General features: G+C 41.2%; 1 protein-coding gene across 1 annotated transcript in view; it reads left to right on the forward strand.

Annotated features, from left to right (window-relative positions):
* Positions 1-728: 728 nt before the first annotated feature.
* The window catches only part of LOC308293687 (extracellular calcium-sensing receptor-like), a gene marked incomplete at both ends in the record, with an annotated part of 42,614 nt that continues 28,291 nt past the window's right edge, over positions 729-15,051 (forward strand). Inside the window, 5 exons of the mRNA XM_080736282.1 lie at positions 729-939; positions 2,396-2,532; positions 6,929-7,022; positions 7,891-7,944; positions 8,350-8,459. Coding sequence (XP_080592408.1) covers positions 729-939; positions 2,396-2,532; positions 6,929-7,022; positions 7,891-7,944; positions 8,350-8,459 — 606 coding nt within the window. The remainder of the gene's footprint in view (positions 940-2,395; positions 2,533-6,928; positions 7,023-7,890; positions 7,945-8,349; positions 8,460-15,051) is intronic.

The following is a 15,051-nucleotide window of genomic DNA, read 5'->3' on the forward strand; positions in this document are numbered from 1 at the left end:
TCGGCGATCGTCTAACCTTCCCTAGTCACCACTCGTGCATTGATAGCTCATGCACGGTCTGACATGAAGCAGAGGTGACGTCAGCTCCTTTCCTTCTCCAAGGCTACTCCCAGCCATCCGTTTGCTGTCTGTACACTAGTGCTCCTACTGCAGCCATGCTTGGGGCTATGCTAGCGAAAATTTTCAGTTCTGTTCTTGAGTCACACATGGATTATTTGCGGGGACATTTACGTGAACGGATCGCGCACGCGAAACGCACGGGGAGATCGATGATCGGCCAAAACCCCCATTCTATCCCAACGGAGATCGAGAAAATCACGGTGAGCTAATGACCTGGGGGGGAAAAAAAGAAAAAACAACGGCGCTGTCCAAGAAGGAGGGGCGGCGGGCTCATGTTTATAAACATAATATTATGACTCAGATCACAATACAATAATAGAAATTTCACGGCTAATCTACCAACCACCATTCTATTTCGGACGGCAAAGTGTTAAGATATATTTACCTTGCTGTAAGTTTGGGGCCGTTTGTGTATCATTATTTCATCCTTCTCGTGCATAGTTATGCTTATGCAAGACCTGGCAACCCTGTGACGTGCATTCCTGTGTTCAGATAATCAGACGTAACTGCGAGCAGCCGCGAAAACTTAACCGTCGCCGACGCCGTGCAAACTGCAAACTAACCTCGCTCACCTGACTTACGTGCAAAGTAACCGACGTCGTGTCAGCATGTCTCGCTTCAGATATGGACTTTTTTATTTCCAAAATAAGAACGTAAGTGTTGAGGACACAGATATTATTCAAGGAGAGTACAGAATTAACGCTCAAAGACAGATTACCAAAAAGCCAAACCTGGACGACGAGGACGACTGGATTGAGGTCCAGTTTCAGACTAGGAGAGGCCCGCAGACCATGCCTGCCAAGATTCTTCTCCTCGGAGGTAAGCAGTGGACTCGTGGTTAATCATTTTTCACATTGCAGATTATACTGTTTGTTTGTTTGATTGATTGATTGATTGATTGATTGATTGATTGATTGAAGACTTATACAGTTCACTGGTACAAGGTCTACTAAAAGGAGATCCTAGAAAAGACTAAGCTTATTTCCACAGGAAACCATTATCATAACATTGAATGTCATCTGGCCCTGTGTGAGTGTGTGTGTGTGTGTGTGTGTGTGTGTGTGTGTGTGTGTGTGTGTGTGTGTGTGTGTGCGTGCGTGCGTGCGTGCGTGCGTGCGTGCGTGCGTGCGTGCGTGCGTGTGTGTGTAAAAATAAACTAGCAGATCTACAAGCTCACAATATGAGCTATTTTCAAATTGGATCTAATAAAGTAAAGTACAAATAACTCTAGTGTACTTAAAGGGATATTTCACCTTCAAAAAAAGTTAGTGGTTAGATATTTGATATTAATTTCCCCACGTTTTCCCCCTTCCAGGACCTTCCTATACAAACCCATTAGAACTTCAAACTACATTTTTACCATGATTGATTCAATGAAAACAAATTCTTTCTGGTGACTCCTGAGTCCTGACACCCTCTGAATTCGTGAGCAGGTCGCGTTATTTTGATATTTTTCATTGATTCCTAATCTTTTGGGAAAATGAACATTATTAGATACAATAAAAGATTTTAAAAAATAAATTAAAAAGGTTATTTAAAAAACACTGCCTGCTCATGTATTCGGAGGGGGAAAAGATGTCCTTGATCTCCCCAAAAGCCTGATTAGACGATACATTTGTTTTCTCTTTAAAAAAAAAAGAAAATATCCCTCACAGTACCTAAATAATGTACTTTCCCCCACTTATCTTTATTTTATATTTATTTTAGGTGATATTTCAGTTTGCATACACTTTGCACTGTTCTATGTCTGCATATACTGCAAATATTACAAGTTAAATGCAGCACTTAAAGGGATGTTTCACTTTCAAATAAACTTTGGTTATTTTATCGTACACCCTGAACAGTTTTCAATTTGCTTGAGTTACAATGGGTGTAGGGTGTATTTGCACAAGAAACCATTTAAGTCTCTCATATAAACATATCTCAAATGGCCCTGAAGAGGCCATTTGGAACCCCCTCAAAACCATTATGGTCCCCGGACCTCAGGTTGAGAATACTTGTGTAGTAGAAGTGTTTCCAGTGAGACAAGAACTCAATCAGACCAGAATGGAACAGCTGAATGTATTTAATTGCTGAGACCTGTGAAATAAGTAAAGAGGCCAAATGTTCCAATATGGTTGCTGTGCATAGTGCCTATTGCATGGCTCTGAAAATTCAAATGGGAACGCCCCCACCATTCATCTAAGGGCTTAGCTAACAAATCTGCAAGCTCATGTTTCTTTTGCACTGGAATGACTTATTTTGAGAATGGCTCTTTACATTTGTGTATTTCCAGATAATTTCAAGGAAATGGTCGACAAGAAAAAGCTCTTTCAGAAGAACAAAGACATCTGGACAGGTTTGAAGCGATCCGACCTTAAAAAGAAGACGGAGACTCCGGAGACTCCCTCCCAAAGTCGATCCTCACAAGAGGTTGGTATTACTTTTGTTTAACTGTTTAAACCCTCATTAAAGGTTTATTCAATGAAAATGAAAGTGGCCGGGGGTCATCTTGTCCCTTACTGGCCTTACAGTGTGGAAATCTTTAGTTATTTATAGATTGTTTTTACACCATTAGAATGTTCTCGTTTTGATCATTAGACCCAAACACTTAATGCTGGTAGTCCTATGTCTCCAGCTTCTGGATATGTATGATACTGATTTACTACAAGACTCTGGCATTTTATGAGTTCAATAGTTACAATCTAGGCATTTATCAGACGTTTTCAATTCAGAGCGACTGTGGTTCCCCAAACCTTTGTTTTGACCATAACTAAGCATCATAACATAACTATAGCCATACTCTACACGGGCCATGGTGGAAGTCCTTATATGGTCAGCACTAGTGTTTAATGCCGGGATTCCCGGGATGCGGGATTCCCGGGAAAAGTGGAGGTATTTTCCATCGCGGGAAATGAGCCGTTTCCCGTTATCCCGTTATATATATATATATATATTTTTTTTTCCTTGTTAGAAATTACTACTAATTACTAACGCCTACTACAGCTGAGGAGGCAATTGACAATTAGGCTGCCTGCTGCCACCTGCCACATTATCTTCACCAACCGTGCAAGCATGGCGTCCCCTTCACCTGTGTGGAATGACTTTACGAAAATAAACGAGGGTGAAGCTAAATGCAAGACCTGCAAAAAAATATTAAAATGCACAGGAGGGTCAACCAGTGGTTTGTCTCGACACTCGGCCATCCACATGTCAAGCAGAGGAGCTGGCGAGATGAGCGAAGGGCCTTCCACTAGCAAGCAAACTAAACTGGAGGCAATCAGGACCAGGTTCGGGGACAGGAGACTTAAAGGTGATACACCATGCATTTAAAAAGTATTTATGTCATATTGTTTATGTCCCAAAAACGTTTTTCAAAAGGTTTGAGGCTAAATTACCACTCCTGAATAGAGAGCCTCTCTCATTTTTGAATGGCTCTCAGAGCATTTCAGCTGCAGTACCACATTTGGCCTGAACTGCGCCACCCCCCCAAAAATCCTTTAAAAATTGAAAAAAAAAATTAAAAACATTTTTTTGTGAAAAAAAAAATCTTTTTGAAAAGTTATTTTTTTTATGATGACGTCACAATCGGCAGATGACATCACAATCGGCAGCAAATCTGGATAGCCTGTTTTGAGAACCCGTGGGATACTTTTAACCTTCGCCTTCTCAAAACCAGAGAAAGACACAACGGTCAGAAATCGGACTTTGTGAGGATAGGTGCTAGTGGGACCCCAAAAAAAGGTTTTAAAATAGGAAAAGTGAAATTTCATGGTGTATCACCTTTAACAACATTGCGTCTTTGTACAGGTAATAGACCAGTCTATCATAGCGTGCACTGCTTCACTAATAAAACATATAATAATGATATGACCTAGGTTACATGAATGAAATATATATTTCATGGATTGTAGGGTAATTGTAGGCTATGCTAAAGTAGCCTATAGGCCAGTAGGCCAGGGAACATTAATCACATAGGCCTAGCAATAGGCTATATTATAGCCTACTTTTTGGAGCCCATGCATGTTAGCTTCCCTATTAATGCAGGTTCATATCATTACAATAATAATAATAATAATAATTATTATCTATTTTATATTGCAAACTGAGCCAGGGGTATGGGCTTTATAATCTATGATTCTCCCTTCCCCAGTATCCTGGACACTTTGATATGTCAAATGGACTTGACAACCTTTGCCTTGGACTTTCCTTTCTATATCTATTGGGATTGTGTCTTGCTCATACTGCACTAATGCACATTGCATAATTGTGTATTTTGTCATGGACTATCACAGCCTCCCTTGACAAAGGTCTACAGACAAACAAGAAAACAACACAGGGCCAACACAGGGCTTAAATAGACAGGGATCAACAGGACACAGGTGAGCTCAACAGACAATCAACACTGGGATAGGCTGAGGGATTAAGAGACACAGGTGGAAACACTGACACAATCACAAGACTTGCTAGACAAGGCAGGTAACAGTAACTAGGCAGACAGGAAACACTGGGAGCAATACTGCAAAATAAGGGTACCAACAGAGTAACAGAAAACCAAAACAAAACAGAACAATGGGAAAATGCAAATCAGCAACTGTTGTTTACACAAAGACAGACTTTATTTACCTGAGAGATTACTTCTGTGTACTTATACTGTATATTATTCAACTCATTATGAGCAGAGAGCTTTCATTAGAGCCTAATATGAAGGCTCTGTGATGATTTTGAAGGGGGAAAAAATCCCTTTTAGAGCTCAAAATTGGCAGCCATCTTGCATTTGAAGATCAAAAATAGGTAAATCATTATATACACACCAAGTATGTATTACAATAAGCTCTGAAACCATGCATAGGTGCCGTCACCATTTTCAAAGTGGTATTGCCAAGGAACGTGCACAAAATTGTTTTCCCAGGAAATTATTCATTTTTTGAAGTAAAACATTGTTAGAAACGATTAAAACAGGTCTGCGTGGCAGCAGAAATAGCCTCGATATAGACCAGTGGTTCTCAACCTTTTTACACCAAGTACCACATCAGAAAATATTTGTGTGAAAAATAATAATGCTGTCAATGCTGAGTCAGTGAGCTGCTCTACAGTAGCCAGTGTTGACCAATTTACTTTACAACAACACACACAGTGCATACAACAAAACACACAGTGCACAGATACAAACTTTCCTCCACTCCAAAGTGTCAGTGCTGCGTGTCTCAAACATCAGCAGACGACATGCATAATGTGCGTAATGCGTGCATGGCATGCATCCATAGACAACAACCATGTTTACATTAAGACACAAACAAAATGACAATAATTATTGCTTTGCAATTATTATAGCCGGTCTCATCACAACAAAAGTGTTATCATCATTTCAATATCCGTCTTCCGGGCTCTCGAGAGCAATTTCAACTTTGGAAAATGCACAAACTGTTTCACGGTTCACGGTGGCCAACGTTACCGAGGCTGAGGAGAAGTTGGAGAACGCACCGACATATAACTCTATGGAACTAACAAATAGCCGGCCCGGTGCGGTGCGTCCACATTGAAGTATTATTGAGTCAAGGAAGACACTGGGTTTATAGACTGGACTGAAGTTTACTGGAGGAGAAAGCCGGCTGGTATAGTACACAGTGTAACACAACAATAAGTCTGGGCTGCATGCGCACTGAGCGCTATAAGGTTCCTACTGCATAGTATCACTACACACATTATCGTCCTCTTCATAACAGCTGCAGGTAGGCCTACACCAGCGGGGTCTATCCACAAGTATATCCACAAGTAGCCTATATTTCGATTTGCTCTGCTATTAGAGACAAGTTTTGGGCATTGCTGCTGTGAGAGATATTTCCACTCACTCATTTGAAACATCCGCTGCGTTCCTGTACGTGATGACGTACGTTAGGTTCCCATAGCCCAAAGGGACAGTGAACTGGTTGTCAGGGCAATATGACAACCAATCGAACACGGTGGATGGACTCTCTCTCTCTCCCAGCATTTCTGCCCGACAACGACGACAATATGCTTTTTGTCTGAATTTGCTCTTGGGTTCATGTGCACATTGTCTTACGACTTTATTGTTTGCACACTGCCTGTCATGAGGATATTGAAAATAAGCCTAGGACATTTAAGTACTGATTCAGAAACCCCTGTATTATACCATGTTCTATTGTTGATTGTCTCCACCAGCCGAAGGCATGGGGGAGAGTATGGCTGCGTCCGAAATCCACCCTATTCTCTAATGTAGTGTACTAAAAGGGGGCTCCGACATTTTGAACTAGTGTCCGAATGTATAGTGAGCATTTTTGTACCCTAATATAGTGTACTGAAGTATCCCACAATGCATTTGGATTTGTAGTGTGCATTCGATGGTCACTATTCAAGCCCTACCGCCCCACAATGCACTGCGCTGCGGCCGCTGTCTCGCGCTTTGAGCACGCACATACAGTGTGCACGTGCACACATGCACGCTGCAGGAACTCGCAGGAGGACACAGGTAAACAGTAAACACGAATGCAATATGGAGACGCCCGGAGCAGAACCACGGAAAGAAAGCAACGATCACAAATGTAAGTATTTTCCCGTTTACTGTCGGCTATACATTTTCTGTTGCCACGTAAGAAATTGCTATTTTGTGTGTGTAATGTATGCATGTTATGATATTATGCCATTATGGGCAGAAAACACGACGGCTAGCCGCTAGCGACCACTTGGCTCGAGTCGACCCAGCTTGGTTAACATGCTTGCTGCTAACACTAGCATCTTCTGTACATTAACACGCTCCTTTATTTTAAAACTATTTGGGATATATTTGAAATATGAATTCTCTCTTCAGGGATTGACGACGATGTGCGAAAGTTCATTCGTGCTCGGGGAGAGCGTGATGATCTCTTCAAGGGGCTGCGAGGTTCAGCTGCAGCTGGATGGGAGTGAGTTAATATATGAATTTCTTGTGAAGGAATGTCTTATTTCGATGTGTGTATTCATAACGTCAATAGAAGTAAAATATTATCTTAAATTATTGTTGTCTTATGTCAAATGTCTTTTTACATTTCTAGAGTTGTTTTGAGAGAGATTGGTATGACTCATGTGGTGTCCCCAGCCCGAGCAGCCAGAAAGTGGGAGAACCTGAAGAAGACCTTTAAGGTTTTGATTCATTGTATTTAACTACTTAACCCTTGTATTATGTTAGGCCTATCATTGTCACTATCATGGTCAGTATCATAGTATGACTGTATAATAATACTAATAATAATAATAACTTTATTTATATAGCACTTTTCAAAACATAGGTTACAAAGTGCTGAACAACAATAAGAATATAGCATACAGGAGAGAAACAGTGAGAATCAAAGAAACTAAAACATATCATGGTCAGTTTCTTGTAAATATTGATGTCAATCAATGTCAAAGTACCAAAGTCCATAGGCCTTACATAAGTTCTATATCATCTATAGCATTATAGTCATGATGATACTGACATTTTACTAACACAACACTGACCATGACACTGACATGATTGAATCATAAGTACCATGATCAGTATCATGTAAATATCTTGACAGCATGGTCAGTATCATGTTAGTTTAATAAGTATCATGGCAAGTATCATGGTCATTAGCATGTCAATATAATGGCCGGTAGCATGTCAGTACCAAGCTCTGTATGTATAATGCATCGCCGGCAATAGGACTCAATGGCTAATGGGACCATCCGTGAGCTTAAGGTTGCTATCACTATGCAATTAGTGGTTCGCCTTTGTTTTCAAGTATTTGCATCTTTCGCTAATGGGGACAGGTGGTCTGAGTGAGGGGGATGAGCCCCAGGTGTCCCCCTCGCGCTGCCAGGCCGGTATAATGTCATTATCATGTCAATGTCATTGTATCTGATACTGACCATGATATTGACATCATACTGATTATTATGACTTTTCTCAACAATATGATATGCTACATTATGAACTTATATAACAGTATGAGCAGCTATGCATAAAAGATTGTTTTTATTACATTATGAGCTCTTATTAAGTGGTACACAGTATGTCTAGAATCATGTCATCAACATGGATCTGTCCCATTTTGCGCCACCATCAGGCCGATTTTTTAATGCCCGATTAGGGAGTCTTACTGGTTACTTTATGAGCTGTTATTACATTATTATGAGTTGCTACATATTGCAATGTGTGCAGGAAGTCAAGAAGTCATCTTGGGCTGAAAACCCTCCCAGTTCTGATCTCCAGCCCCCCCCCTGATTCAGTGCCATCAGAGAGTCAGGATCCAGTCCCAGCAAAGAAGCAGCGTGATGGCGTGCTGGAGCTGTTGGAGAGGGCAGAGGAGAGGGGAGAAGAGAGAGCGCAAAGAGAAGAGGCAAGAGAGGAGAGAATGTTGTCTCTCCTTGAGAAAATTGTAGAAAAAATGTAACATGTTACATGTTAAACCCAAAAAGGGTTTATTTTTGTTAAAATAAGTATACTACTTATTTATTTGTTAGACCTCAGGTAGTATTATTTTTGTTACGATAGATGGCTCTATATTCTGAGTGCCATAGAGTGTTTGTTCAGTGTGTCCTAGTTGGCAAATCAATTTTATTCAACTAGGAGAGAACTCGTACCAGGCTGGCTACAGATTAACACTGTGTGTGTGTGTGTGTGTGTGTGTGTGTGTGTGTGTGTGTGTGCGTGTGTGCGTGTGTGCGTGCGTGCGTGCGTGTGTCTGTGAACATGTGTGTTTGTTCAAATGTAAGCCATGTTCATGAATGTTGGACCATGCAAGTTGTGAATCAGGACTATTGCACTGCAATATACAGTAGCCTACACATGTGCACTATACTGTAATTGCCTTTCTATAGCAGTTAAAGTACTTTTGTTTTGTTTCTATTTTGCACTGCTTATTGGGCCCAAACTAGTTTAGGCCAATGATTGTATTTTTATTTTATTTTTTCACTATTGTACATGTTAAGAGGTCTGTTCAGTTCATGTTATTACATGCAAAACAAAATAATACATTTGAAATCATTTAATGATTTTTATTTTCAAAATAAATTTGATAAAATGATGAACATTCCTCTCATGAACTCATTTACTCAATATAACTGTTTTTATAAATATTTACATCATGTTTACATATCTGTGATTAATACTATTTATATAACAGTGCTGATCTACAAGCTCAAAGTGTGCCAGGATGTGATGCCTTGTAGATCTATTTGATCTAAACTTAAGTAGGGCTTGACTGAATGTTGGATTCATTTGAACACAGGATTCATTTGAACACAGGTTCTTTTCCCCCCTGACGTGCCAAAAGCGATTTTCCCGATACCGATTTCTTTAGCTAAAAACTAGAAATGGGGTTGCTCCAATACCCTTTTTTCAGGCCAAGTAGGCCTACAAGACACTTCAATTTGAGTACCAATAAGCTAGAAGAACACTAATGCCAAATCAGTCACAATAGTACAATATCCAAAATCACAGACAATATCCAGTCTAATAAGACCATCTGGACTAAGCAGGTGACGCATGCTCCCCCCCCCCCCCCCTTCTTTTTGAAGACGACATTAACACAGGATTATGGAATATCCTTACATTGCAAAGGTAATCAGCACCATCTGTATTATGTAGGCTGCCACTAAGTAGACTGGCTGCTACTTGCTAATGTTTACTTTAGTCACAGGACCAGAGCATCATGCTGTGCAGTGCCATAGACACAATTGGCATAAAAACGGTATTCATGTCAGTGACCTGCCGGTCACCGATTCGGCCGGTTTGATATCATACCTGCCGATTTTTTATATTGGCCGATTCCGATTTCCAACCCTATTTAATTGGACCAATGTGAAGTAACACTCAATAGGCCTGTCAGTGTTGGTTTTCTTTTTACCATCATTCAGTTACATTTGATGAGCAGATTTTCAGAATTCACAGATGAGGAGCTGATGAGTGCTGTTTTCAAATGGCCGAATTATATAGAGAACTGAAGGGGTTAAAGGGATATTTCACTTTCAAAAATATAAACACCCTGAACCGTTTTTAAGTTGCTTGATTCAATATTTAGATATTTGATGTAAATGTTATCAGGGCTTCCAGGCCCAGGGCCTCTCCCCAACCATTGTAATGTCAAACTACATTTAACCATGATAGATTCATTAAAAACATTTGTTTCTTTTTTTTCTCTTTCTGGTGACTCTACCCTCCTAATACGTGAGCTGGCCGTGTTTTTTAGACAACTGTTTTCATTTTTTTTTATTGTATTTAATTTTTTTCCATTTTCCCAAAGAATTATCAAAAATATATGAAAAAGGTTAGCGAAAAAACATGACCTGCTCACGTATTTGAAGTTACAATGGATGTGTGTGGGGAGAGGCCCAGGGCCTGAGGGCCTGATAACATTGGATCAAATATCTAAATATTGAATCAAGCAAATTAAAAACCATCCAGGGTGTTTATAAAAGCCTGATTAGTTGATAAAAAAGTTTTTTTCTAAAGTGAAAGTAGGCTATGTTTTGTAAGAATCAAAGAGAAGTAGAAGTAGAAGTATTGAAAATTGGAAATATCTAAAAAGTTTACATGAAAAAAGTGTACTTAAGCCAAGCAAGATTTACCGGTACTTTAGTTTACAAGTCGCTCTGGATTAAGAGTGTCTGCCAAAAGCCTTAATTGTCGGAGCACAGGTCTCCACCAGGTCGGGTACAGTAGTTATTGTCAGAATTCGCCAATCAGTATTGGATATGAAAAATTGGACGGATCCCTGTAGATCACTTGAATAGAGATAATGTGTACCGATTTGTTTGGACAAAATTTGTAGGAGTAATCACACCGCATGGTATCAAACACAACAACCTGTGCAAGCATATCTCCTTGTATGGACCGTTCTTCCCGTGACAGCTGTGGTGATGTCGGTTAACACTTACTTTCCATGACGTTAGTCTTGTGTGCCGTCTCGTACTATGGACATAGGGACATACAGTACACACAAAGCCAGACATAGGAGCGCTCAAAAAGGTTTCGGATAAATCGCCCTCCTGGTGGCGCTATAATGGGGTAATGTTAAAAGGGTGACATTTGTTCCTCAACATAGTGCGGGTGTTTGTTCAAAGTTTCACCACAATCAGACTTTTGTTAAAAACGGGCCACTTCTGCAAACTTTATAGGTCAATCTTGGCCAATCAGGATGGAATATTCTGTTTGAGAAATCAAACAGATCTGTCTTGATCGCATGAGTAAAATCATTTATTTTTTTACATAAGTCGACCTCCTGGTGGCGCTACAAGAGGCAGATGTGAAAATGCAGGGCAAAGGTTTTTCCATGGCCTCTAGTCCGGGAGTGTGCCTACATTTTACACTGATCTGTGCAGTTATCGGTAAAAAGGCAAATCGGCCTTTTATAGCACCACCATGAAGCTGATTTGAAAAGAAAATCAAGTGGCATCTCTTCCTCGGCCTAGTGGGAAAGTGCATGCAAACTGTCATGGTAATCACACGCTGTGTTCATGATTTGAGGCATTCTGTCCAAAATGAAGCACTCCTGAGAACTTTGGAAGCCAATGCATCTTAGCCAATCAGGATGGAATATGAAAAATCTGAAAGTGTATATGCATGATGTAGGAGTACTGTAAAAAAAGAAAAAAAAAATCGGCCTCCTGGTGGTGCTATGAGAGGCCTATGTGAACATTTTTAGGGCAGCAGATCTGCTCTAGCATGCACACAGGGAGTGTGTGTGCCCAGTTTCGCTGCGATCAAGCCAACAGTGCCGGAGATTAGCTGTCCACAGACATAACCACACACAGACGGACGGACAGAAGGACAGATGCAAAACATAGTCTCGGCCATGCCTTTCGGCCTGGTGGAGACAATAATAATAATTGTATGCTTTTACAACTGATTTTGAAACATTTCTTCATGGTCATCTCATTTCAAATGTGTGTGTAACATAACAGTCAGTGTCATCCCTTGTGTCCCCTAGAGTTCCCAAACTTTCCAGCCCTTGACCCAAAAGAAAGACGGGCCAGGGACCCAAACTAGTGAAAACAGCAGATCTACAAGCTCACAACGTGTTGCTTCGTTGTAAGCTTGTAGATCGGCTATTTTCACAAAATGTGTTTTCTAATTTATGGAATTTCTTATTTTATTTTATTTATTAATGAAATGACTTGGACTTAGCTTGCTTTTTTTTGTATTCATGAAAATCTTTCCTTTTTGGGGGTATGTTTTTGGAAAATGTTTTGAAATAATAACAATCAAAACCCAAAATGTAGGAAACAAAAAATTAAGGGACCCACAAAAATGTGTCTGCGACCCACAAATGGGTCCCGACTCATTGCTTAACCAGTGCCCTAGAGCAGGGGTTCCCAAACAATTTTGTCTCAGGGCACCCCATAAATATTTCTTTAATCTGAGGCACCCCTACATTATAATTTTCACTCCCAGCACCTTATATTTATAGCATATCGTCGTTGTCGGGTGGAAACTTTGTATGTCCAAAACCGTTTGTTTTGTATTTATCATCTATAAAATGTACTAAACTTGTGAAAACAGCAGATCTACAAGCACACAACGCCTTGCATCGCGAGGCGTTGTGTGCTTGTAGATCGGCTGTTTTCACTAGTTTTGTGCGACAGTCTTGTATGATGAAGCAGAGCTTTAATTTACCAAAAGACGTACACATTTGAAACGTGAAGATACGAGGTTTCTGCCCGACAGTGACGATATTTTAGTGATTATGTTGCGAGGAAAACTTTGAGATAATAGCCATTTTGGTTAGAACTGACTGAAAATAACTTTGTACTTCAAGTTTAAAATGGTACTAAATATTTTTTCAAGTGTCCAAATAAATTCCAAATCTTATCACATTATCTCGCGGCACCCCTTGACTGCCGTCACGGCACCCCATGGTGCCCCGTCACCCACTTTGAAAACCCCTGCCCTAGAGGAACAGGATGTTTATGAGCTGCATTGCCTGGAACATTCTCTAAACACTTGACGCAACTCCAGAATGATGTAATCCCTCAGCTTTCCTTGCTAAACGTGGCTGTAAACAACTTGAGTGTAAAAAAAAAAAAAAAGAAACACAAAATAGGGCGGTGATATGAGTGATGATATGATTGGCTTCTAAAGCAGTAGGCGTAGCTCTGTGCTCTCGCTGGCGTTCTTGCAACTATGTTGTGTTCAGAGGTGTCCAGAGTCCTATCGGTAGGCCGACGTCTCTGATGGTCTGCTAACAGCAGGCTTGCCAGGCGATACCCAGGTGGGTATAAGTTAAACGTGAGCTTGGTTGGCAGAGGCAGGTGAGCGTTTCCCAGGGATGGCATCTGGCCCAGGGGTAATGGAACAGCAGCTCTCTAAAAGTAATTAATTTCCAAGGCCGATGAAATGAGTCACCAGAGATTGATTCAAAACACCCTAACATTAATTAAAAGGGACTCAAGGGTGCTACTGTACTGTCTATTCTACCCAGAGGGTTGGGCGACAATAGCACGTACATCTTGATACAAAACATAAAAAGAATTCATCATGGTGACTAATATATACAAACCTGTTTTATTTGTAAAAAAAAACAAAAAACACAGGTGCTCACAAGAGATATACAAGGTAACAATAGTTAAAAGTGTCAAGTGCTCACGGATCAAACACGATCAAACAGGATCTGGGCACTCAGGAGTAAAACGGTGGAAAGGCCGGCTCTGATGAAGGCCTTCCGAGGTTGGAAAGTGTTGGCAGTTGCCTTTTACCCCTGAATGCCTGGACCATCTGTTGTTATTACTCTTTTATTTGTGATGCAGTAAACCAAGCGCAAAAAGAGATGGAGAGGAGGGTCCACCTACCTTGTTACCACTCTGATATTAGACATAATAGCAGGCAGCATTGCCAGGGCAGTCCCCATCCACCCCTAAAAAACAGCACGGGACACTACAATGTCCACCTGAGATGTTCTAGCCTTTCGTAGCTCACGCATGGCCGTATTTTTCCTCCTTGTTAAGACTCTGCGGAGTGCACCAGTTGTCCAGAGGACTCCTGTTCCAGTCCCCAGCGTGACCACTGTGTTCCTAAGAGTGTGGAGTTCCTCTCCTACGATGAGGCCCTGGGCTCCCATAGTCAAGAATCCCTTTGGGGGTCTCTTTTTTTCAAATGTTTATTTTTTATTTTTTTTATTTTTGTCTCCACCAGCCGAAGGCAGGGGGAGAGTATGTTTTCGCCCCTGTCCGTCCGTGCGTCCGTCCGTCCGTGCGTGCGTCCGTCCGTCCGTCCGTCCGTCCGTCCGTCCGTCCGTCCGTCCTCCGAGATTGTGTACAGCCAATCTCCGGCGCCGTTGGCCCGGACGCTTGGCCCGGACGCTGCCAAAATGAGCACACACACTCCCTGGATGCCAATTCAGAACCTCTGCCCCACATTTCTCAAATGGCCCTGTTCTAGCGCCACCATGAGGCCGATGTTTGCAAAACACATTTCTGTACACTACTCCTACAGATTTTGTCCAAAAATCACGCAGATCGGTAGACAGCATCTCTACAGTCATGTGATCGGCACGGATCTGTCTGATTGTCCATTTTGAGTTTGTAAGATTGGTCCATTTTGAAAAAAATGCCTCAAATCACAAATGCAGAGTGCACTTAACATGAAATCGCGCACACAGATTCCCACTAGGCCGAGAAAGAAATGCCACTTCAAGTTTTTGAAATCAGCCTCATTGTGTCGCTATAACAGGCCAATTCGTGGTTTTACCTATAACTCCAAGTTTCTAACTTTGTAAGCGCACTCCCTGGATGCCAATTCAGAACCTCTGCCCCACATTTTTCACATGGGCCTGTTCTAGCACCACCAGGAGGCCAATTTGTGCAAAACTACCCTTTGGCCAGTACTCCTACAGATTTTGTCCAAAAATCACGCAAATCGGTAGACAGTATCTCTACAGTCATGTGATCGACATGGATCTCTCTGATTGTCCATATTCCATCCTGATTGGCTGA

Source organism: Nannobrachium achirus (assembly GCF_963921795.1).
Source record: "Nannobrachium achirus genome assembly, chromosome: 11".
NCBI classification, from domain to species: Eukaryota; Metazoa; Chordata; class Actinopteri; order Myctophiformes; family Myctophidae; genus Nannobrachium; species Nannobrachium achirus.